At 44.6% G+C, this 25,817-nt stretch overlaps 1 protein-coding gene across 4 annotated transcripts in view; it reads right to left on the reverse strand.

Moving 5' to 3' along the window:
- The window catches only part of ELMO1 (engulfment and cell motility 1), a 910,002-nt gene that overhangs the window by 303,550 nt on the left and 580,635 nt on the right, over window positions 1-25,817 (reverse strand). For all 4 annotated transcript variants that reach the window (XM_063922511.1, XM_063922512.1, XM_063922514.1 and 1 more), the window contains one exon: window positions 6,566-6,702. In XM_063922511.1, coding sequence (XP_063778581.1) covers window positions 6,566-6,702 — 137 coding nt within the window. The remainder of the gene's footprint in view (window positions 1-6,565; window positions 6,703-25,817) is intronic.

Consider the following 25,817-nt stretch of genomic DNA (forward strand, 5'->3'; position numbering starts at 1 on the left):
TGGCGAAAATTTTGAGGTCTGTATTCAGTAATGAAATGGGCCGGTAGTTAGTAATTAGTTGGGGGTCTTTATTTGGTTTCGGAATTACAGTGATGGTAGCCTTGGTGGTTTGAGAGTGGAAGGGGGTGCCCTCTAATATTAGGTTAAATACCTTCGTGAGATGGGAAAGTAATGAAGATTGAAAGGTTTTGTAGTATGACATAGGAAAGCCGTCTGGGCCAGGGGCTTTCGACGGTTTCTGAAATTTAATGGCGAAGGCAATTTCTTCCTCAGAGATGGGCTCGTCCAAGCCCAATGAGGTCTCTGGATCTAAGCGGGGCAGATCGCACGATGTCAGGTAGTCAGAAGCAGGCGGGTAGGTCTGGTCGGGAGTGGGCGATCTATCCGGGAGATTGTAAAGTCGCTCATAATAAGCTTTAAAAAGGGAGTTGATGGTGGAGGGGTTATATTGGGGTGAGCCCTTGTCATCTTTGATCGCTGAGATGGCGGATTGCGCTTTCCGAGCCCTCAGTCTGCTGGCCAATAAAGTGTCAGCTTTGTTGCTCTTTTCATAAAATCTTTGTTTCAGCCAGCGGAGTGAGTGCTCAGTTTTTTCAGCCAGCAAAGCGTTCAGGGCCGCTCTAGCAGTGGTAAGTTCTGTATAAAGAGGGCGAGAGGGCCGCTGTTTATGTTGGGTTTCCAGGTTGTGGACCTCTTCTGTGAGGGAGGCCAATTTTTGTTTGTGTTCCTTATTCCTGTGTGAGGCATAACTAATGATGTGACCTCTGATGACGGCCTTGTGTGCTTCCCATATTAATGGGGTGCAAGAGGAGTCAGTGATGTTTAAAGTAAAGTAGTCTGCAAGAGCAAGTTTGATTTTTTCCTGGAATTGAGGAATTTTCAGCAGCGTCTCATTTAAACGCCAGGCAGGTCGGGATGTCGGGGTGTCAAGGAAATCAAAGGTGGCGGTGACGATGGAGTGATCTGACCACGGGTTGGTGATAATGGATGAGTCGGATATGTGCTTGGAGGCTTGGGTACTACAGAAAAAAAGGTCGATACGGGAGTAAGATTGATGTGGACACGAGTAGAATGTGTAATCCTTGGATGTGGGGTTGAGGGCCCGCCAAACGTCAGTGAGACCGGATTCCCGTGTGTGTTTGTTTAAAGCTCGGGATGAGGGATCACGGTGTAGGCGTGGCTGGGGAGAGGATTTATCTAATTGGGTATCCGGGGCAGTATTAAAATCTCCACCTAATATTAAGTAGCCTTTTCTGATTTTGGACAGTGTGGAGAAGAAGGAGTTAAAGAAGGACGCTTGTCCGGAATTAGGGGCGTAAACAGTGGCTATTGTGCATTCTAAGTGTCCGAGCCTGCCCGTTAAAATGATGAACCGCCCGTCTTTATCCGTATGTGAGGAGCCCAACACAAACGGGATTTTAGAGTTTACCAAAATGGCCACCCCATTGTGTTTGGATTGGCTCGAGGAATAGAAAGCCATTGGGTAACGTTTAGAGGTGAGGGCCGGGTGTGACTGGGATTTGAAGTGAGTCTCCTGGATAAATACTAGGCCCGCTTTAAGGGTGCGAAGGGATCGGAATAGAGAGGAGCGTTTCTGAGGGGTGTTGAGGCCCTTGACGTTCAAAGATGCTATCAACAGAGGCATTGTGAGTTGGGAGTAAGAGGAGGTGGAGAAAGAGAGGGAGAGAAGAAGAGGGAAAGAAAAGAGAAGGAGGGTAGAGAGAGAGAGAAAAAGGTGAGAGGGAAGAAAAAAAAAAACAAAAAAAAAAAACCCCCGGGGAGAGGGGGTCGGGGGGGGGGGGCGGGAGGTTAGAGCTGGTGGGGGGTCCCGGCTCGTCGGAAGAAAAAGGGGAGTTGGCGGTGATCGGCCAGAGGAGGACAAAAAAAAAAAAAAAAAAAAAAAAAGGGGGGGGGGGGGGGGGAAGAGGGGAAAGAGGGGAAAGGGTCCGTGTAAGGAACCTCACGACCAGCGAGGAGGAACCAGCACAGAAATTAGGACCGATTGGTCCAAGGTGGGGAAGCAGCGGGTGATAGCCGTGCTCCCTCCTAGGAGGTAGGGTGGGTGGGGGAGTGTGTTTACAGGTAGGAGTTCGGCAACATGAACTCGTGGGTTATGTAGAGTGGAAGAGGGATCGTAGCCCTCCAGTGGTGGAATATTTAGAGAGTAAGCTAGTATTGGCCTTAGGGGAAAAAAGCACCAAAGAGAAATAATGTAGAATAAACGTATAAGCAGTAAATAACATAACAGTAACATTAGTTAAGTAGAAGCAGAGCAAACAGGGTAGAGTCGCGAACATCAACCAGTACCCTGTGTGCTCCAACATAGTATCCTCAGAGGTCGGGTCACTCCCTATGGGGGTGTTCCGAGTCACATGCCCAGATGTGTCCAGTATGACCGGGGCGTTGGCTCTAAAGCAGTGAGTATGATAGCTAGGCGGAGGGGTCTCGCAACACACTCGGAAGCCCTCCGTGGCGTTAAGCATTGTGGAAGGGCTAGGTGGTTGCTGTATAAACCTCCCCCCCGCTTGGTAACAACCAATATATATTATATGTAATAAACATCAACTGGTCAAGTAAATCTAAGCGTCAGTAAACAAGAAAAAATAAATAAAAAAATAATTAAAAAAAAAAAAAATTTTTAAAGAAAAAAAAAAAAAATATTTCCTACGGGTGGGCGAAGATGCTTCAATTAAGCAAAAAGTTTAGGTGACATTTGGAGTGAGGATAGTTAGGCCGACTGGTGGGTAGGGGTTGCCGCCTGTACAGAGTCGGAGTCCTCTAGGTGTGACAAGAAGTCTCTACCCTCTCTCGGGTCCCTGACGATAACAGTTTGTCCATTGAGGTCAATCAGCAGCTTGAATGGGAACCCCCAGCGATATCGAATTCCGCGCGTGCGAAGCGCGGAGGTCAGATCTTTCAGCTCTCTCCGTTTGAGTAGCGTGGAGGGAGCCAGGTCCTAAAAGAATTGCAACCTAACATTTTCGAATAAGATGTATGGCTTGCTCCGGGTGGGATTAAGAACCAGTTCTTTATCTTTGAAATTAAGAAAGCGCAAGATTACATCTCTGGGGGGGTCACCATCACGTGGTTTGGGCCGGAGAGCTCTATGGGCCCTTTCTAGCGGCAGTTCACGGGAGCCTAGAGTCGGAACCACGGTGGAGAATAATTTGTGTAGGTATGTTTCGAGGTTCGCGGGAAGGACGGATTCCGGGACGTTCCGTATGCGGAGATTGTTTCTTCTCTCGCGATTCTCCAGGTCCTCGTTCTTGTCGCGTAGTTCCGAGATGTCCCGGATGAGATGGTCGATGTCTCTAACGGTCTCACTTTGCTCTTTGTGCAGAGTGTCCTGACGGGATTCAAGTTTGGAGGTCCTAGAGGATAGTGATGTAATATCCGACCTAATGGAGGTAACCACGTTGTCTAGTTTGGACTCCAGTGACTCCTTGAAATCCATGATGAGCGATTTCAGAGCTAGGATGTCCTCCTTGGTTGAGAGAGCGGGAGATGAAGACGAGTCTTCCTTGTCGGACACCGAGAGGCTAGGGGAGGGGGGTCCAGAGAGCGAGGATGGTTTGTCGTTTTTGTCGGCTCTGGTAAAGTGCTGGGTTATGTCTGTCCCCGCACGTTTTCTGATGGAGGCGGCGGATTTAGACATGGTGGCAGTCTGTTGGGTTGAGTCGGGAAGGGTTTAGAGAGATTGTTGAAGCGGCTTGTGGAGATGTGCAAGCGATAAGGCCTGAGGGTGAACCACTGGAGGGCTAGATTATGGTGTCTTCAGTGGGGCATGAGGCCCATCAGCAGTAGTGTAGAAGAAGAATCACAAGGGGTAGAACGGTGCCCTGCGAGTTGTGGCTGAAGGTAGACTAGCAGTAGGTGGGGGGGAGGTGAGTGCTCCTTGTGTTGGTGCGGCCTCCTAGTGAAAGGAGAGTGCAGGGTGGTATAAGTGGACCCCTGGAGGGTATTTGGGGGTATGTTTGGGGCGGGTAATTGTGGGAGCTGCAGCCACTAACCCCCAGTGTCTCCCGCAGCAAGCCTCCACTTCTTTTTTTTTCCCTTGTCTTTCTCCCCTTCGTTCCCTTCTTCGATCCCCCCCCTGTTCCCCTTCTCCTCTGATGTTGGCAGGGGGGTAGCAGAGGGCAAGCAGGTCTCACCTGAAATGGGCGCCGGGCCTCATGCAGCTCCGTCCGGCCACCGAGGGTCCCCAAACCTCCGGGTAACGGAGACAGGCAGGATGCGGTGGTGGATGACGCTCCGCCGCTGCGAGCCGAGATCCAGGCTCCAGGAGGTGGTGGCGGGTTCAGCGGGGGATCACCGAGGCTCCGGACACCCTCCTCAGCAAATTGAGGCCCCGGCTTCGTAGGTTCCTGTAGGCGTCGCTCCCCGATTCCGCAGCGCGAACAGGGGTGCACCAGGGAGACAGGGGCAGGCAGGCAAGCCGTTAGGAGAAGGAAAGGGATGCTGAGGGGGTGATATGAAAGGGATTTAGGGATCACAGCTGCAGGAGCTCCCTCAATGTGTGTCTGCTTTTTTTTTTTTTTTTTTATATTAGGGTATGGGGATGTACAGGAGCAGGGGGGGTCAGGTGGGGGGGGGGGGGAGAGATTTGTTTGCTGGTGCTCCAATGGCTGACAAACTAGGCTCCAGGATTGAAGGAGTTAAGGGCCCCTCAGTTGGTGGACCACAGGCCCAGCTTCTCTCCGGTTCACCCCCAGCTCAGGGCACAGCCCGAAGGTCGCTCTCCCCTGCTGATGCGCGATGTGTCAGCACTATGATTAGTTTTATGGTGCCCCAAGGCCTGTCTGGCCCAGCCTCATGGGTCTCCCCTCCTCCCCTCAAACTTAGGCACCTCAGAGATTCAGTTACGGGGCCGTAGCTCCGCTCAGCGGCCTGGAGCAGTGAGGGCTCGGTACCTTTTGGTGCGTCCAATATGGCCGCCGGGCGTCTCCCCGCGCTGCCTCGCTCGCCAGGTTGCTGGGTCTCCGCCGGGTGAGTATACTTCTGTTGGGGCCGGGGACAGGGAGGCACAGCTAGTCGTGGCCAGCGGCCAGCGTCCGCGGGGAAGACGGAGCTCCAGGTGATGTCTGCGGCCCGTGTAGCGGGTCCCGAAGCCGCTTCCGGTCCAAGGCCCTACTCGAGGTCCCGGCTTCTCCTAGTCCCGTAGGCCGCAATCCGCGGGAGCAGTTAAAACTGCTCCCCGATTCCGCGGCACTTCAGGGGTCCCAGCCGGGGGTGCAAGGAGGGCGGCAGTGAGAGTAGGGTGGCTTGGGAGGTGCAGAAGGCAGAAAATAAAAGCAGTTTGGGCTGTGGTTTTCAGGAGCTCACGCTAGGCACGTCTGTCTCCTTCAGCACCCAGACCACGCCCCCCCTCAGTGTCGTTATTTTATAGTATAAGTTGTCTGGAATTGTTCATTGTCATGAGGAAGGTACACCCCTCAGCAGTAAGAGGTTTATAACAAATGGGTCAGGTAAGGAATAAGGACAGCCTCATTAGTTTTAACTGTATCTGGGGTTGAGTTCACCTGGTGCATGAGATATAACACATCAGTGCAAATATTTTCTTTCCAGCATGGGGAAAAATTAAATAATTACCGAATAACAATCTCACCGAAAATGCAAATGACAGAGTTTAGAGAAACTCAACACAATCTCCAGGGCTCACAGACTATGGGGTCTATTCATGAAGCAGTTAAAAGTGTGGAGAAGTGAGACAGTGGAATAACATTAATAATTTACATAGTTACATAGTGAGGTTGAAAAGAGGCAAAATGCCCATCGGGTTCAACCTGTATTCTGTGTTAAGATGTTTATATTATAATTACTCATTGTATGGTATGGAAATACTACATTTGTACGGAGCAGCTGATTGGCTGCCATGGGCAACTTCTCTACAGGCTCACTTCTCCACTCTTTTCACTGCTTCATGAATAGAGCACTTTGGGGCAGATTTATTAAGCCTGGTGAAGTGATAAAGTGAAAGGAGATAAAGCACCAGCCAATCAGCTCCTAACTTCTATATTACAGGCTGGGTTTGAAAAATGACAGTTAGGAGCTGACTGGCTGGTGCGTTATCACCTTCCAATTTATCACTTCACCAGGTATAATATAATCTGCCCCTTTATCTTGAATGTGAACTCCTGGATGCCTAGTTAGAGCGTAGCTTACTGTACTGTATATGGTGATAACATGGCATAGATACATTTCTGTTCTTTGCAAAAAAAAAAAACCCCATATATTTAGCATATAATTATTCTTCACATTAAACACCACCAAATTCAATGAGTTAAGTATACTGAGCTGTGAAGCAAAATGGTAGTATTTAATCGTTTTTGCAATCAAAATGCCAACTAAGATACAGGAATTCTTATGAAGTTGATAAAAATAAATAATAATTGAGAAACCATATGACATGTCAGCTAGGGTGTATTTACCCAAAAAAATCATAAGCCAAAAAAGTTAAATGGTCTGCCAACTTTTGCTAGTTGGCATGAGGCAATAACATGTTACAGTAATATATATATATATATATATATATATAAAAAAAAAATTGGAGAATATTTCTCCTAACCTTATTGAAATCTTCAGAAGTCGCCCTCATTTCTTTCCAAGTCTTGTTCAACAGTTGGATGCAGATACAAAAGAATTCCTCAAACGATCGATCATGTGTGAAGAACATAGGGTGAAAATCGTTGCAAGTTTCACTGGCTAAAAATAAAGAGAATACAAGAATGTAAAGATTTATTGTTCAATCTTCATTTCTGAATATGCCGTACTATACTCTTCTTAGTGTTTCAAAAGAATTAGGTCTCATCTATCTTTATATGTGGCCAATGATAAAAGGAAATATAGAAGCCTGATATTCTGTTTTATCTTTGCCCTTTCCTTAAGACAGAAGCCTTTCACTAATGCAGTAACATTACGCAGAGCAGTACAAAATGTTTCCTTTAATAAGATTAGATTTTCTTTTTGGTTGGAATAATAAGATTGCAAATGTGTGAATCCATATCTGACCATTACGAACCTCAATAAGTACATACCAGCAATACATATTTTTGTACTGTGATCAGCTAGGAGAAGGTGAAAATGGTTTGCTTTATTTGAAAGCATTGCATCTATTATAGTCTGTAACAAATTATTTCTTCAGTAAAACAATGACATACATGTGCAAGTTAATCATCGTTGCTGTGGTGAACTACATGACATTGCGGTCCCAACTCCCCAATACTGAATGTGCCCTGATTCACCACCGGCAGGGGTGTAGAGAGATGGAAGCTAGTGGGTACTATTGATCCGTGCCCAGGATTGGCCTGGACTTGGGCCAGTTGCTGAGGGGGACAAATGTCCTCTTTTGCAGTGTGCTGTCATGCGAATAGTATTTTCCATTGCGTTTCTCTGGAGGGGGGATGGCCACACCTCCCGGATGTGTTCATGCCCACTTTACAACCCAGGCCCAGCGGCTTTGTCAACGTCCCTAACTGCAGATCACATTATCAAGCCCCTCGAGCTTCCAACTCAATGGGGAAGTGAACGGATCCAAACAGCTAGAATACAGTTTTCTCTCAGGAGCCCCTTGAGAGCACCTTGAAATCTTGAAGACTCCTGACATAGATAAGTAAAAAGCACATTAATACACATTGGCTCTATTCCCAGCATTGTTGTACATCTATGGACAGGGGCGAAATTAGGAGTTATGCCCTTAGGCACAACATTATCTATCGCCCCCATCATGTCACTGACCCCATCATGTTGGGGCCTCCTGACTACCAAAGCAGCACCAACCTCACTCCCTCTCCACCACCACAATTTAATATACATTGCTCCCTTTTCCCTCACCAGTTAAAAAAAAAAAAAATTGTAATGACAAAAACAAAAGAGAAAGAGTTCTCAAGCAAGTGAGTATGCTGTGCCGGTCCCAAGCAAGTGTCACTCCCAGGCACGGCCTCATGTGCCTAGTGGGAAATCCACCACTGTCTATAGACAAAGCTGGATTCTTTTGTTAATATATAGTAATAAGGCAGTTTGCTAGCTGACTTGGTGCTGTATACAAGTAGATATTTCCCTGTAATGCCTTGATTTCTTTCTAGTACAGTATGTAAAAAATAAATAAAATGGTAAGATATATCTGTAAACTGTCCTTATGTATCTGTATAAGGTAAATGCTGTGGCATATGTATGCTGGGAAATTGTCGGTGTGTTTATTAGACTTTTTGATTTCTCCATATATTTATCATATTTTAGACTGTTTCCATCACGTCTTAAAGTCTGATTTAGACATGTACGTAAAAACCTACTGGTATATGTACATCTCTGTTAGTGGGCTGCTGCAATAGTGCAAAGCGGGTCCTGTGTGATTACACACAGTGCCCCAAAGCTGCAGCCTAAATTTACAGGCTGCAGGTGTTTCGGGACAGGAGATGTGGTGGAGCTGAGCATGCGTTCCCCAATACAGGGGTGTGTCGCCCTTTTTTGGAAGAGGCTAGGCCAATGGCTGCATCCTTTGATATAATTTTTTTTTTTTTTTTATTAAGAAAGACAACCACAATGGGTTTTTGTCTCTGGCATAAAATACCAAAGCTGCAAAGTGATATCCTGGACATTTACTGTTAAACTATGTGCTTGTTCAATTTGCAAACAGAAGAATAAAGAAATATGTTCTTAATCTATACTTTTCCTGACAAACTTTATAAAAATAAAAAACCTGTAAAGCTGGGTACACACTGGAGCAGTGTTGGGCTGGGGTATGAAGGGCCCACCGGGGGAATGCAGTGATAGGGGCCCATATTTAGGGGTGTGACCAGCCTACAAAGGGGGTGTGGCCAGCCTCCACAGAGGCTTGATATGCACAACAGTCTTGTGCAGTGTAATGCAACATATCTTCCATGTATAATACAAGTGCACAGTCTGTAACCTGATCCCTAGAGGAAGGAGTGGGCCCTTAGGCAGTGGGGCCCACCGATGGTTTCCCCTGTGGGCCACTCCGACCCTGCACTGGAGCATTGTCGGGCCGTTTTGCTTCTTCATAATGACAAATCGCCTACATTGCTCAGTGTGTATTGGTGAAGTGGGTGATTGCACACTCCCACACATCAAACTTAACGATAATGCTGGGGACCTAGTTTATGCTAATGAAGAACAGTGATCGTTTCAGTCCGTCATTAACTCGTTCCAGTGCCCGCTCAAGGGCATTTATTCCAATGTCAGAATGAATGTCCATCGCTCCGTGGTATACCCAGCTTAAGACTCAAAAGAACACAAAGCTGTATAAAGCAATATCATAAAAGTATTTTGCTTGTCTTGCCACATTCATGAAACATTACTAGTGATGTGTGGCCGTCCCCAATTTTGTGCTCAGAGAATAAAAATACAATGCAGGGTTCTCTTCCTTCAAGGAATGCATTGCTGCATTTAGAAAACTCCTGAGCATGCCATACAAGCGGAATATCAGAGTGTGGCACCAAACCTAAAACAATGGGGCCGATTCAGACCTGATCGCTGCAAAGGTGCGACAGACTGCAGCAACGGGGATTACCGGTCAGTGACAGGATGGTGTGAAAATCCCGCACGCACTGGCGATCGCAAGGAGATTGACAGGAAGAGGGCATTTATGGGTGGCAACTGACTTTCTAGGGAGTGTCCGGAAAAACGCAGGAGGGACCCGGCGTTTTGTGGTAGGATTTCTGACGTCAGCTCCGGCCCCGATCATCGCAGCGTGTGAGTAAGTCATGGCCTGCGCAGCTCTCCAGCACAAGCGATCGCACACCTGCACACACACAATACCCTCCCCCTGTAGGCGGCAACTACCTGATGGCAGGGATGCAAAAAAAGCACCCTAGCGATCAGGTCTGAATTACCCCCAATGTCTCCTTATAATCCAAATAAAGCAGAGGCACCTAATTTTACCACAAAAACCTGGGAAAACTTATTGACTTGAGGATAAGCCTAGGGTGGGAAATGCAGCTCTAGCTGTACACAGCCCTCAGTGCCAGATATGCCCTCATACTGCCAGATATGCCCCCACAGTGACAGATATGCCCTCATACTGCCAGATATGCCCCACAGTGCCTGATGTGCCAGATATGCCCTCATGCTGCCAGATATGCCCCACAGTGCCAGATGTGCCAGATATGCCCCACAGTGCCAGATATGCCCTCATACTGCCAGATATGCCCCCACAGTGCCAGATATGCCCTCATACTGCCAGATATGCCCCACAGTGCCAGATATGCCCTCATGCTGCCAGATATGCCCCACAGTGCCTGATGTGCCAGATATGCCCTCATGCTGCCAGATATGCCCCACAGTGTCAGATATGCCCTCATGCTGCCAGATATGCAGAGTGCCAGATGTGCCAGATATGCCCCCACAGTGCCAGATATGTCCCACAGTGCCTGATGTGCCAGATATGCCCTCATGCTGCCAAATATGCCCCACAGTGCCAGATGTGCCAGATATGCCACCTCATAGTGCCAGATATGCCCCCTCATAGTGCCAGATAAGTCCCCTCAGTGCCACATATATCGTCACCCCCAAGTGCCAAATATGCTCCCCAGTGCCTGTTACTTACCCTCCGTCGCTCCCGCGCTGTCTTCTGAAGGAGGGACATGGAGCGCACAGCGCGCGCCTCTCCAGTGTCCCTCCTGCATCTCCGGCGGGTCTATTAAAGGAAGTGCCGGTTCATGAGCCAATCAGAGCTCACGAATGGGTACTTCCTTTAATAGACCCGCCGCTGCCGCTGGAGACGCAGGAGGGACACAGGAGAGGCGCGCGCTGTGCGCTCCGTGTCCCTCCTTCACACTGCTCTCCCTGTCACACTGCTCTCCCTGCACTGACTCGAGTATAAGCCAAGGGGGCTTTTTCAACACAAAAAAAAGTGCTGAAAAAGTCGGCTTATACTCAAATATATACGGTAGTTCATATTGTGTTGGAAAATGCAGTGGGGAGATGCCAACTATTGGCCTGTGTGTGAGGTTGTATTCCGGAAACAATAATAAGCCTAAGTGACTGCAAAATGATCTTCCAGACAGCACTAGTAATGAACTACTTTAGATCTTGCCTGATTTAGTCACCAATCTGTCTACTATACGTTTGGCAAAAAGTGCTAGTGGTCATTTAGGTCCTCTTTCTATTTCTAAGTCCTTCCGGGTGTATCTGCTACCTGGTATGCAGTTATGCTGCCGACTGTTGGGATCCTGGCGGTCAAAATCCCAATGCCGAAATCCTGACAGCCATTGAAATGCAGACGGTCGGAATCCCGACCGCCGACCAGAAACCCCACTTGGGTGGTGGTCCACGCCACCACCCATGGGGGAATAGAACCTTGTGGTGACCAAACGTTGTGCTCGAGGTGGCCATTCCGGCTGTTAGGATTCCTGGCATCGGTATTTCGACCACTGGGATCCCGTCAGTCGGGAAATCATACTGATGTCTGCTAACTGAATATCCCTGTCCAAACTGGACAGTCACACAGCAAATGTCACTATCATCAATAACTTTCAGGAGGAGCTGGTGAATCACTATGGTCAGTTACTGTACCTCTTCATTACCTAACAATAACTGCAGTCATGCAGCTGGTACTGCCATACAATAGGCCACCTATGTCAAAAGCTGCTGAACCTCCCTAGAGCAAGAAAAATCGGGCATCTACTATTATCTAGAGGAACAGGAGATGCCATGTTAACATGTGAAAGCAGAAAATACAAGTGGCAACACTCCAATTGCATTCATTAGTTTTACATATTAACACGTTAACAGTCTTTTTCTGTAAATTAGCTATAATCTATAATTAAACCTTTCAGTAAAATGTATCTTATTTCTACAGGGCAGTAGTAAAGCATTAGTGGGAAAGGGTCTGGCACAGGAATGTGTATTTCATTATTCCCTATAGATGTTCACTTTTTATTAATGCAGAAATGAGTTGCAGCTGTAATCTCTTCAGAGCAGAAATCCATGCTGCAGTTGCGTGTCAGAAATGAATAAACATAAGGCATACCAAAGGACTGCAGGCAATAAGGTGCAATCTGTCAGGGCTCCATGTGGCTGCAAAGTGATTTTGTACGGAAACATTCTGTGTACGCGTCAGTCACATACCTGAGGCTTTCATATTCACATCTATAAATAGAAGTCTTCAAACCACCTTCAGCCATTAGATTAGGACCATGCTAAGTCTGCTTACAAAACATCACTGCTACAACTCAACGGTTTGCTGCACCAACCTAGTTACCCATAATTCTATTGTTTACCCTTGCCAGTCAGTGCACTGAATATGCCAGCTGCATCATACGGTGACAGGATATAACGATATGAATGGTACATAACTAAAAGACGTTTTTGACTCTGCAACACTGCATCTAAGAAATCCTATAAAGAAACACCGTAATGTAGACCAGTATGAAACAATAGCATAACAATAAATATAGGAAAAAATAAGAAGCAATGACTCTGGACCTGATTCAGAGTAGCATGCAAACCCGATGGTCAGTGTAAGAAGGTTGTTGACATAAAGGCGAAGGTGAGCAGAGACGGAATCTTGTAAATCCAAGCCAAAAATACAGATACATAGGTCCATTATATGAATCTGTATACTAGTGTGATGTATAGAGGTTGTTATTTAATACCAAAAGGCATAGACCCACAGTCCGAGCCAGAGCCATTACCAGAAACCAGCAGCTGGATCAGAACACTTAGTGCAGGTGTCAGATGCCGAACCTTCAAAATTGAAACTGTTTACTCGGGGTCCAGTAGACCCTGTGTAGAATGTACAGCTGAATGGGTTGGATTCTAGCATAAGCCAGCGTAAAAACTGCAAAATCAGGGGTTAGCACGCTGGAACAACCCATTGATTTCACAGTTTATGTGGAAACAATGGGGTTCCACTCCTGAAACCCAATTTTTTGGTGTGTGAAAAAACGGTATTTAATTGAATAACCTTTCCCCAAGCCATGGGGGGTTTAGCTGGGTAACCCCGATGGCTAATTAAAAATCCCCCTCCCCCACCCCCCTAGTTTTTTTATTTATTTAAATGTGCATTTTATCATTTCTATTTATTGACAAGAGACTTTCATAATAGGCCACTGGTACATTTTGGCACTAGGAGCCCCTTTCAAATTCTGTGTACCTGATCTTAGAAGCCCTTCCAGCAAGCAAGGAGGTTTCCTGTGCCGACTGCTTATTATTTGTACCTTTTTCATCATAATAAAACACATATATAGCACTGTATCAAACTTACTGCAGAAGCACTAAGAATTGGCATAAGAAGATAATTTATTTTAAAAAAACAACCCAAAACATTTATATGCATTCCTTAATAAAACAAACAAGCGGTGCTATAAAAGAGTAAGAGTAACCTCTTAGTAAAGATGAGCAAATTGGAATTTCCATTAAACCGGCTTGGAAACTATTATATTTATACAGCTGTCAATGGCTGCCCAACCAGTTTTTAATAGGCCGCATGTCTGTCTCTGAAACAAACATATTTGTAGCAACAACAACAACAGTCTCCCCAGTTCGTAACAGGCAACATGGGCTCAATGGAACAGCCTGCGAGTTGCTGGTGGTGGGGGACTTCGTCCGAGTCTGCCTGTTTTTAAAAGTCGCAATTATGTACAAGGCAAAATCTACCTGCAAAATACAATACTGCAATAAAAGATACAAAACCAACTTGAGGGCTACACTAAAGGGGAGTACACACGGAGAGATTTGTCCCAGATATGTGTGATGAGCGATCTAGCACAGATCGCTCAGCATACATCTCAGGATGCTCAGCACACAGCGCATCGCTATGTGCTATACACAGTAGCGATGTATGGTTACTTTCTAAGGAATTTAGTCAAATTGCTTAGAATTTAAGCACACTTCTCTATGTGTGTTACCCCCTTAATACTTTCTCTAGTTAGCTGGTATCACTCACATTTCAACATCCTCACAATTGTAAAGGAGCAGCTCCAAATGACTTGAGGCCAGATGCTGAATGTGGGAGATGGCTTTAGTCCAGATCATGAATGAACTGACTGTGAAAACCATAATGAGACGGGCAACTTTAAGGATGAGGAGGCCATTACTTAAGACAGCAAGTTACTCATTAAATAATTTATTACCTAAGAAGTTCATAAGCTCCCTTAGTTGCATCAGTTAATGACGATTCTATAATGCAAGTTATTAAGGCTGGCAACAAGTGCTCTGTAAAAAAGAATTTTAAAGTGTAAAAGATTCAAAAATGTTCATATTATTACTATTTGTCCTGGTGTCCATGACAGCACAGTAATATATAAATGATAACACAAAAAATGGTATTATAATGCATAGAAAGATACAGGCAATGTATGTTTAGAAATTACACAGAATCACAGAGAAGCAAATAAAGTAAAGTATTCAGGACAACTATAATACACATAAAAGGTGAACAAGAAGGAGAAAAAAAAAACAAAAAAACAGATAGTTTTCACTTGACATAAAAGTGACGCACATAAGGATCAGTACAGTTCGTCCTAATTAGTGTGCTTTCTGTTGGAACACACATACTATACAATATGCACATTACTAAAAGTGAAACCATCAAGCAAATTAACTAGTTCAAGATACAACACACTAATTGCCCCTGGCAGCTAAGCAGTTAAATCTGACAGAATAATTCTTCCAACTTGCTGCAGCTAATGGCTTAGCAATGTATTAAATGGAAAATGACACGACATAGCTGAATATTTAATGTGCAGGTAAAAGCAATCACTTTTCCACAGTAATGGATGGGCTGATCTTTTCATCTCCATAATCACTTTATCAGTTATCACTGCAAGGCACCCTCTCGTCTCCTCCAACAGAGTCACGGCATATTTCAGAAGTAAATGAATCAAATACTTGTAAGGAAAAGTGACCTTGACGTTATGCTGTGGAGCAGGGAACATAAAGACACTGGGGGTCATTCCGAGTTGTTCGCTCGTTGCCGATTGTCGCAACGGAGAGATTAAGGCAAAAATGCGCATGCGCATGGTACGCAGTGCGCATGCGCTAAGTGTTTTAGCACAAAACCTAGATTTACTCACGGCCGAATGAAGAATTTTTCATCGTTGAAGTGATCGGAGTGTGATTGACAGGAAGTGGGTGTTTCTGGGGAGAAACTGACCGTTTTCTGGGAGTGTGCGGAAAAACGCAGGCGTGCCAGGATAAATCGCAGGAGAGTCTGTAGAAACGGGGGAGTGGCTGGCATTCGGGCGTGTTTGTGACGTCAAACCAGGAACGAAATGGGCTGAGCTGATCGCAGTGTAGGAGTAAGTCTTGAGCTACTCAGAAACTGCTAAGAATTTTCTATTCGCAATTCTGCTAATCTTTCGTTCGCAATTCTGCTATGCTAAGATACACTCCCAGAGGGCGGCGGCCTAGCATGTGCAATGCTGCTAAAAGCAGCTAGCAAGCGAACAACTCGGAATGAGGGCCCCTGTCTTCAAATACAGGGTCTGATACAGAGATGAAAGTAAGTCTGTTTGTGGAATGTATCCTAAGTGCTATGCTCTGTACAAGCTCCAGAGCCAAGCATATGAAATCCAGGCAACGCAGAGTCGTCCACAGTTTATCAGCATTTCCACTTGCAATGAAGGGGATAAACTGCAAAAGTGACAGGGTATTGTCTGGTAGGCAGTGTTCAATGAAGGAGTGTCAATGGAATTGCTGGCTATGCTGAATAGCGCTGAAGCAAGAATACACCTGGTTTTGAGGCGGGACTTTTACACCTAGCATAGGGCTGGTGCAAGTGCGCCTACTGTAGCACAATGCTGGTCTCCGGTGCAAGTGCGCCCGGAGGATGAGAAGGCACATCAAACATTTGCAGATATTGTAGCGTAAGCTTGCTGGTGCAAGTGCGCCCTGAGTTTGAGAAGGCATATCAAACGTTTGCACCTACTGTAGTATAGTGCTGGTCGCTAGTGCAAGTTTGCCCTGAGGATGAGAAGGCATATCAAACGTTTGCACCTACTGTAGTATAGTGCTGGTCGCTAGTGCAAGTGTGCCCTGAGGATGAGAAGGCATATCAAACGTTTGCACCTACTGTAGTATAGTGCTGGTCGCTAGTGCAAGTGCGCCCTGAGGATGAGAAGGCATATCAAACGTTTGCACCTACTGTAGTATAGTGCTGGTCGCTAGTGCAAGTGTGCCCTGAGGATGAGAAGGCATATCAAACGTTTGCACCTACTGTAGTATAGTGCTGATCGCTAGTGCAAGTGCGCCCTGAGTTTGAGAAGGCATATCAAACGTTTGCACCTACTGTAGTATAGTGCTGGTCGCTAGTGCAAGTGCGCCCTGAGGATGAGAAGGCATATCAAACGTTTGCACCTACTGTAGTATAGTGCTGGTCGCTAGTGCAAGTGTGCCCTGAGGATGAGAAGGCATATCAAACGTTTGCACCTACTGTAGTATAGTGCTGGTCGCTAGTGCAAGTGTGCCCTGAGGATGAGAAGGCATATCAAACGTTTGCACCTACTGTAGTATAGTGCTGGTCGCTAGTGCAAGTGTGCCCTGAGGATGAGAAGGCATATCAAACGTTTGCACCTACTGTAGTATAGTGCTGGTCGCTAGTGCAAGTGCGCCCTGAGTTTGAGAAGGCATATCAAACGTTTGCACCTACTGTAGTATAGTGCTGGTCGCTAGTGCAAGTGTGCCCTGAGGATGAGAAGGCATATCAAACGTTTGCACCTACTGTAGTATAGTGCTAGTCGCTAGTGCAAGTGCGCCCTGAGGATGAGAAGGCATATCAAACGTTTGCACCTACTGTAGTATAGTGCTGGTCGCTAGTGCAAGTGTGCCCTGAGGATGAGAAGGCATATCAAACGTTTGCACCTACTGTAGTATAGTGCTGATCGCTAGTGCAAGTGCGCCCTGAGTTTGAGAAGGCATATCAAACGTTTGCACCTACTGTAGTATAGTGCTGGTCGCTAGTGCAAGTGCGCCCTGAGGATGAGAAGGCATATCAAACGTTTGCACCTACTGTAGTATAGTGCTGGTCGCTAGTGCAAGTGTGCCCTGAGGATGAGAAGGCATATCAAACGTTTGCACCTACTGTAGTATAGTGCTGATCGCTAGTGCAAGTGCGCCCTGAGTTTGAGAAGGCATATCAAACGTTTGCACCTACTGTAGTATAGTGCTGGTCGCTAGTGCAAGTGCGCCCTGAGGATGAGAAGGCATATCAAACGTTTGCACCTACTGTAGTATAGTGCTGGTCGCTAGTGCAAGTGTGCCCTGAGGATGAGAAGGCATATCAAACGTTTGCACCTACTGTAGTATAGTGCTAGTCGCTAGTGCAAGTGCGCCCTGAGGATGAGAAGGCATATCAAACGTTTGCACCTACTGTAGTATAGTGCTGGTCGCTAGTGCAAGTGTGCCCTGAGGATGAGAAGGCATATCAAACGTTTGCACCTACTGTAGTATAGTGCTGATCGCTAGTGCAAGTGCGCCCTGAGTTTGAGAAGGCATATCAAACGTTTGCACCTACTGTAGTATAGTGCTGGTCGCTAGTGCAAGTGCGCCCTGAGGATGAGAAGGCATATCAAACGTTTGCACCTACTGTAGTATAGTGCTGGTCGCTAGTGAAAGTGTGCCCTGAGGATGAGAAGGCATATCAAACGTTTGCACCTACTGTAGTATAGTGCTGGTCGCTAGTGCAAGTGTGCCCTGAGGATGAGAAGGCATATCAAACGTTTGCACCTACTGTAGTATAGTGCTGGTCGCTAGTGCAAGTGTGCCCTGAGGATGAGAAGGCATATCAAACGTTTGCACCTACTGTAGTATAGTGCTGGTCGCTAGTGCAAGTGTGCCCTGAGGATGAGAAGGCATATCAAACGTTTGCACCTACTGTAGTATAGTGCTGGTCGCTAGTGCAAGTGTGCCCTGAGGATGAGAAGGCATATCAAACGTTTGCACCTACTGTAGTATAGTGCTGGTCGCTAGTGCAAGTGTGCCCTGAGGATGAGAAGGCATATCAAACGTTTGCACCTACTGTAGTATAGTGCTGATCGCTAGTGCAAGTGCGCCCTGAGTTTGAGAAGGCATATCAAACGTTTGCACCTACTGTAGTATAGTGCTGGTCGCTAGTGCAAGTGCGCCCTGAGGATGAGAAGGCATATCAAACGTTTGCACCTACTGTAGTATAGTGCTGGTCGCTAGTGAAAGTGTGCCCTGAGGATGAGAAGGCATATCAAACGTTTGCACCTACTGTAGTATAGTGCTGGTCGCTAGTGCAAGTGTGCCCTGAGGATGAGAAGGCATATCAAACGTTTGCACCTACTGTAGTATAGTGCTGGGCGCTAGTGCAAGTGTGCCCTGAGGATGAGAAGGCATATCAAACGTTTGCACCTACTGTAGTATAGTGCTGGGTGCTAGTGCAAGTGTGCCCTGAGGATGAGAAGGCATATCAAACGTTTGCACCTACTGTAGTATAGTGCTGGTCGCTAGTGAAAGTGTGCCCTGAGGATGAGAAGGCATATCAAACGTTTGCACCTACTGTAGTATAGTGCTGGTCGCTAGTGCAAGTGTGCCCTGAGGATGAGAAGGCATATCAAACGTTTGCACCTACTGTAGTATAGTGCTGGGCGCTAGTGCAAGTGTGCCCTGAGGATGAGAAGGCATATCAAACGTTTGCACCTACTGTAGTATAGTGCTGGGTGCTAGTGCAAGTGTGCCCTGAGGATGAGAAGGCATATCAAACGTTTGCACCTACTGTAGTATAGTGCTGGTCGCTAGTGCAAGTGTGCCCTGAGGATGAGAAGGCATATCAAATGTTTGCACCTACTGTAGTATAGGGCTGGTTGTTGGTGCAAGTGCACCCTGATAATGAGTATCAAACCAAGCCTACAAGTATTTGAACGGCCACCCATGCAATGCGGTAGCAATTACAGCCAACTTGCCCTTAACTCTGCATCTACCCCATAGTTCTTAACGACTGAGCATGGATGATCCTTGGGTTAGTTTACTACAAAGTACATGATTAAACGGGTCAGGAGCCGGTGACCGGCGGTGGAATCCTTGCGATCAGCATACCAACGCTGGGATCCCAGCTGCCAGAATGCCAGCAAGGAGGCGAGAGCAAGGAAGCCCCTTGAGGACTCGCTGTGCTCGCAACAGGTTCTATTCCCACACTAAGGGTATCGTGGACACCCATAAGTGGGAATAGTCCTGGGCCCCCTGCCAGCATTCTGGTGGCCGGGATCCCGGTGTCATTATGCTGATCGCCGGAATCACAACTACATCCCGATTAAAAACTATTAGTGAGCTCACAGAAACAATCAATTCATTCTGCTGTGTGGTATTGTTGGGATAGGACTAGGAATGAATACAGTACAGACAACACATGGGCAAATACAGAATGAGGTAAACATTTTGCAATCAGTTTAAAATGTTGCTTATCTCTACATTTTGTGGTATACAACAAGGATTATTGAAAACCATTCTTCAGCCTGTTATCTAACACTAACCACAACATGCCTAACAGACCGAGCGACCAATCAAGGTAAGTGTACACAAGTGATACTGATTGGCCGCTCGATAGGTCGTGCAGTTGGGCGGGCATTTGAATTTGCCTGCACAGTTGTGATGTCGGCCCCCATGCCAAATGTACTGACAACCCATACACACAGCACAATGTGGCGATATATATGCAGATATATAGGCGATCGGCTGTGCTGCAGGGCCGACGTGATACTGTACGTCTGCGAATGGCGTCGTTCACAGACCTATCGCTGGTACACACTCGCCGATGTGCACATGATAAATCGTCCATTCAAATGAACGACCGATATATCGGCCAGTGTGCACCCAACATTACTGTGTAAATAATATTTATACAGTACATTGTACACAGAGGTGGTAGTTACCTAATATTTATAAACATTAAGCAGTAACTACATACCTAACAATTACAGAAGGGTATCTAGAACCCATGCTGTTCAGTATAAAAACGTAACTATAAACCCTGCACAATCTTACAGAAATTCATGGCTAAAAAATATGACTTACTTTATGATATAATGACTGCAATTACAGAAATTAAGGCTGCTGCATTTGCCATGAAGTTCTGGAATGCCCATGACTATCCAAATATGGATGCCAGTCTCTGCTAGTATGCTAGAAGAGAGTGGGCACAGCTTGCAAGGAAGAGGAAAGTGATTAGCAGGACTAAATGGAAGGAAACCGTCTAAACTAAGAAACAGCCATTTAAAGTAATGATAAAGGGTTACAAGGTCAAAGCACAATACAAGCCGTGATTACCTGTACTTACAATATAAGAATTTTATGTACAAATCATAACAATTATTATATAGGATGAGTAGCTCTAATTATCAACACATAATTTGCATGCACACAAGTGTATGTTCTAGGATGGAAAAAACTAGAAGGCTGCTACAGTATCTATATAAAGGTAATATAATTACAGAGCTATAAGATAACATAAAAATGGTTCCCAATGAGGTGACAATTGTAATTATAAAGGAACAGTTTTAAAAGCTGTGCATGAAATAGCAAATTGCAGAGGTTAATGACATGTTGACCTCCCTTTATTTGCTCTCCTAACAGTTCTATGGGTAATGCAGACACACACACACACACACACACACACACACAATGTTAATGTCATTGACATACAAAAATGAGTTTTCTCATGCACATAATTTCTACTTTTTGCTCTATTAAGTAATCTGTCGCTCTTGATATGGTAATTATGTGGAAGAAAAAGATAACTAGTTGTGCATAGCAGTTAAAACAGCAGAAAATAAATCATACTGACACTGGATTATGTGTATCACCCTCACTAAAGAAGATGATCTACATTACTAGGACACCCAAGCCTAAACTCAATGTTTAGATGACCAGTTCCAAAAGGCTGTAATAATAGTGAATGCACATTAAACAAGTCCCATGCTTACAAGGTGATAAAAGTGCACCAACATAAATCTCTTTGTACAAGATCTGTATCTCTCACAAACATACATTGCCCTCTCCCATTCCCAGTTACAGATCTTTAGGCTGCATCCACTCTATGGAAGGGATGCATTCATAATGGTGACATTTACAATGTCAACACAACAATGACAACAGTTATTATCTTTAAATTGCCTGGGGGGCAGGATGGTTAGAAGGTTGAAGGAGCTTTTAAACTAGATGTCTGGGGGGAGGGAAAAGAAAGAAACTACGGGATTATTAGTGAGTGCAGCAAGTGGGAGGTATTAAGTATAATGGGGTGGAGAAGGTGGGAGGAGAAGAACAGCAAGAATTGGAAAATCAGGGAATACTAAAGTAAGAAGGGAAAGGATACCAATGAATAGACAAATAGATAAGGGTATTACTAACCCAAAATATATGCTTGCAAACGCAAGAAGCCTTTCAGGCAAAATGGGGGAATTAGAAATGCTTGTAATGAAGGAACAATACGATATTATAGGTATCACGGAGACATGATGGGATGATCCCCACAAATGGGTAGCTAACTTGGAGGGTTATACTCTTTTCAGGAGAGACAGGGCTATTAAAAGAGGGGGTGGTGTATGTCTATGTTAAACCATTTCTAAAACCATACTTAAAGGAGGGTATTTACGAGGGAACTGGAGATATTGTGGAGACATTATGGGTTGATATTTCTATGGGAAAGAAAAGTCCCAAAAAACTTTTAATAGGGGCATGTTATAAACCAACTAATATTAGTGCGACTCTGGAAGTGCAACTCTTGATGTAAATCCAGAAAGCTACAGGGCTGGGGGAGGTCCTAATCATTGGGGACTATAATTATATGGAAATAAATTGGGCCAGCGAATCATGTAATACAGCTAGGGGTAAAAGGTTCTTAAATATTCTAAAGGATAACTACTTGTCGCAAATAGTCGAGGAACCAACCAGATTAGGGACTATACTGGACCTGGTACTAACAACGAGGAGATAATAGCAAATACCGCAGTAGGTGAGACCTTGGATAACAGTGATCATAATATGATCACATTCAACGTTAGCATTCAAAAGCAGCACTCTAAGTGTACAACTAAGACTCTTAACTTTAAAAAAGCTAATTTTAACATGCTGAAAAACGCACTAAAGGACATAGATTGGGGAACTTTGTTTCAGGGAAAAAACACGGCCAAAATGTGTGATTTTTTTTAAAACGATGCTTAACAAATATACCCATATAAGTGCATCTCCTTGGGCAGTAAAAATAAGAATGTAATATTCACACCACTGTGGTTGAACAAAAAAGTTAATGAAGAAATGGATAAAAAGAGGTGAGCATTCAAAGCTTTCAAATCAGACAGGAAGACAAACAATTTGGAAGCTGCTCAATCATACCTGGAGATAATTATATATCAGGTGCTGGAAGGGGGAGGGGTCATAGACAGACAAACAAAGAGGAAGGGGGGTGCAAATCCCCACCCCCAAATTCCCTTCCGCACACTGAAAATTACCTGTAACCATCCCTGAATCTATCTGGTAATAAAATTCAGAGAATTGACCTTTATCATGAGGCGTACTGTGACAAATTACATGGCCCAATGTGGGCACTGCTATTAAGTAGTTAGGACTGCTGTATCAGAGAAGCCGTGAAGTGGCCAGCAGCTTAAACATGTGTTTGCAAACATTTGTGACAAATTCTCTGAATTTTATTACCAGATAGATTCAGGGATGGTTATAGGTAATTTTCAGTGTGCGGAAGGGAATTTGGGGGTGGGGATTTGCACCCCCCTTCCTCTTTGTTTGTCTGTCTATGACCCCTCCCCCTTCCAGCACCTGATATATAATTATCTCCAGGTATGATTGAGCAGCTTCCAAATTGTTTGTCTGCTTGTGAGCATGAGGCATTGAATGGGAGCAGCATTTGGAAGGCATGCTGTTCCTTGTAGTGCCAATGGGAGATCCTGGGGGTGGCTCCCTGGTAAGTTAGCTCTCTGTCTGGAAATGTTTTAGTATTGACCTTTATCATGAGGCGTACTGTGACAAATTACATGGCCCAATGTGGGCACTGCTATTAAGTAGTTAGGACTGCTGTATCAGAGAAGCCGTGAAGTGGCCAGCAGCTTAAACATGTGTTTGCAAACATTTGTGACAAATTCTCTGAATTTTATTACCAGATAGATTCAGGGATGGTTACAGGTAATTTTCAGTGTGCGGAAGGGAATTTGGGGGTGGGGATTTGCACCCCCCTTCCTCTTTGTTTGTAAATCAGACAGGAAGGCAGATTCATTCCAGTACTACAAGGAATGTAACAAAAAATGCAAAAAGGAAATCAAAGCAGCTAAAATAGAAAACGAAAAGCAAATCGCTAAGTAAAATTAAGCCTAAAAAATTCTTTAAGTACATAAATGGAAAGAGGCTAAAAAAAAAGAATATAGGACCATTAAAAAGCAAACTGGGAATCCTGATAAATGACGACAATGAAAATGCGGAAATATTGAACACATTTTTCTCATCAGTGTTTACTAGAGAGGACCAGATTGTGGGATTAGTGAGTAACAATAACAATAGTATTGATAAAAGAACTTATCTTAATACTTATCTGTCTGAGGAAGTAGTCTGTTTGTCTGTTGAATGATTAAAAAAAAATAAGACTAATAAATTTCCTGGTCCAGATGTCCACATCCTAGGGTTCCGATGGAGCTAAATGCTGAAATACTGTACCAAGGCCGCTATATCTGATTTTCACTGAGTCACTTTGATCAGGAATGGTACCAAAGGACTGGGGTATAGCGGATGTAGTCCCAATATTTAAAAAGGGTATTAAAGTTCATCCTGGTAACTATAGACCGGTTAGTCTGACAGGAATAGTGGGGAAACTATTGGAAAGTATACCAAGGGACAGCCTACAGAACTACTTGGAGAACTCCCATGCTATTAATAAGAATCAGCATGGTTTTGGGAGACATAGGTCATGCCAACATAATTTGATTCGCTTCTGTGAGATAGTAAGCGACAATCTCAACCAGGGTAACGCAATAGATGTAGTTTATCTGGATTTTACAAAAGCTTTCGACACAGTACCTCACAGGAGGCTGAGTTTCAAATTAAGGGAGCTCGGTATAGCAGCCACTATTTGTACATGGGTGAGTAATTGGCTTGATAACAGGGAACATGATTAATGGGATGTTTTCCACCTGGGCTAAAGTAATTAGTGAAATACCACAAGGGTTCTGTGCTGGGGCCACTATTATTTAATATATTTATTAATGATTTAGGAAAAGGACTAGAAAGCACCATGTCAATTTTTGCAGACAATACTAAAATATGTAGGGTAATCAAGTCAGATGTGGAGTCTATTCAGAGCGATTTATTTAAGATGGACGTTTGGGCAATGAAATGGTGTATGAGGTTAATGTGAAAAATGTAAAGTTATGCACTTTGGGACTAGAAATAAACATGCAACCTACCAATTAAATGTGGAAAACGTGTTCATTGATAGTAGATTTAACGGCAACACACAATGTCAAAGTACAGCAACAAAGGCTAATAAGGTGTTAGCATTCATTAAAAAGGGAATTGAGGCAAGGGAGGAGAGCGTGATCCTGCCACAGTACATATCATTGGTACGGCCGCATCTTGAGTATTGTGTACAGTTCTGGGCACCACACTATAAAAGAGACATATTAAAACTTGAGCTGCCAAATTGATTACGGGGTTGGAGATATTGGACTATGAGGAGAGGCTTTCTAGATTAGATATGTTTACACTAGAAATGAGATGACTAAGAGGAGATATGATAAACATTTATAAATATACAAAGGGGCAATATGCTATAAGCTATCATGCGAGTTGTTTACTAAAAGACCTCTACACAAAACGCGCGGACACCCGCTAAGGCTTGAGGAGAAGAAATTTCATACTCAGCGCAGGAAGGGAATCTTCACTGTAAGGGCAATACGAATATGGAATACACTGCTAGAGAAGGTTGTAATGGCGGACTCAGACAATGCGTTTAAACGTGGGTTAGACAAATTTCTAATGGAAAAAGATATACGAGGATATAGCCTTTTAACCTAAATAGAATAGGGAATGCAATATAATTCAGGTTAAACTCGATGGACTACTAGTCTTTTTTCAACCTCACCAACTATAAATTGTCACTGAATACAAAAAAAGAGAGAAACCCAGTGGCGCAAAAGTGAATAGACAGTTTGAACAAACGTCTTCCCTGTATATTGTCCTCAATGGATTTCTTCAACCTTTAAGGTTTTCTTTTTTGAAGATCCACTCTGGTATGAATTGTACCTCGGACAGAGAGATAATTTCCTTAGTGCAACACTGTTTTTATACAAGAATGGCACTCATTAAAAACATATGATGTTACACTCACATTTAATAAAAAATATAATTGCTCATAATCCTCCACACTTGAATCGTACTCCTTTACACTTCCTTCATCCAATATGTGAAAGATAAAAAATCCACACAAGCATATAACAAAACCCCCAAGGGAAGGTTGATTCTCACGGTAGATGAAGTCCGAGCCAGCCGGTCCAAAATCGCCGAAGAGAACCAGTTGTTTCACCTTCACAATGGATGAAAAATGTCCAGAGAATGTCCACCTGCTTAACGCGTATCGGACTCTATAAAGTCCTTCATCAGAAGCATCTGAATATGTCAGCATCTGCAGAATGTCAACATGTGAAATGCACTAAGCTGTGGCTGCAGAGAGATAGGGTTAGGCTGTGGCAGTGGAGGGATAGGGTTAGACTATAGTGCAAAATAGTCTACGTGTCAAGTAACTTACTTTGACCAAGTTCACATGGTTGGGAATTACATAAAGCTTAATTTGAGAGGATAGATTGTAGCGTATTACTGAGCTGGGAACTAGGGGGGTTATACAATAT

This window comes from Pseudophryne corroboree, chromosome 5, assembly GCF_028390025.1.
Source record: "Pseudophryne corroboree isolate aPseCor3 chromosome 5, aPseCor3.hap2, whole genome shotgun sequence".
NCBI classification, from domain to species: Eukaryota; Metazoa; Chordata; class Amphibia; order Anura; family Myobatrachidae; genus Pseudophryne; species Pseudophryne corroboree.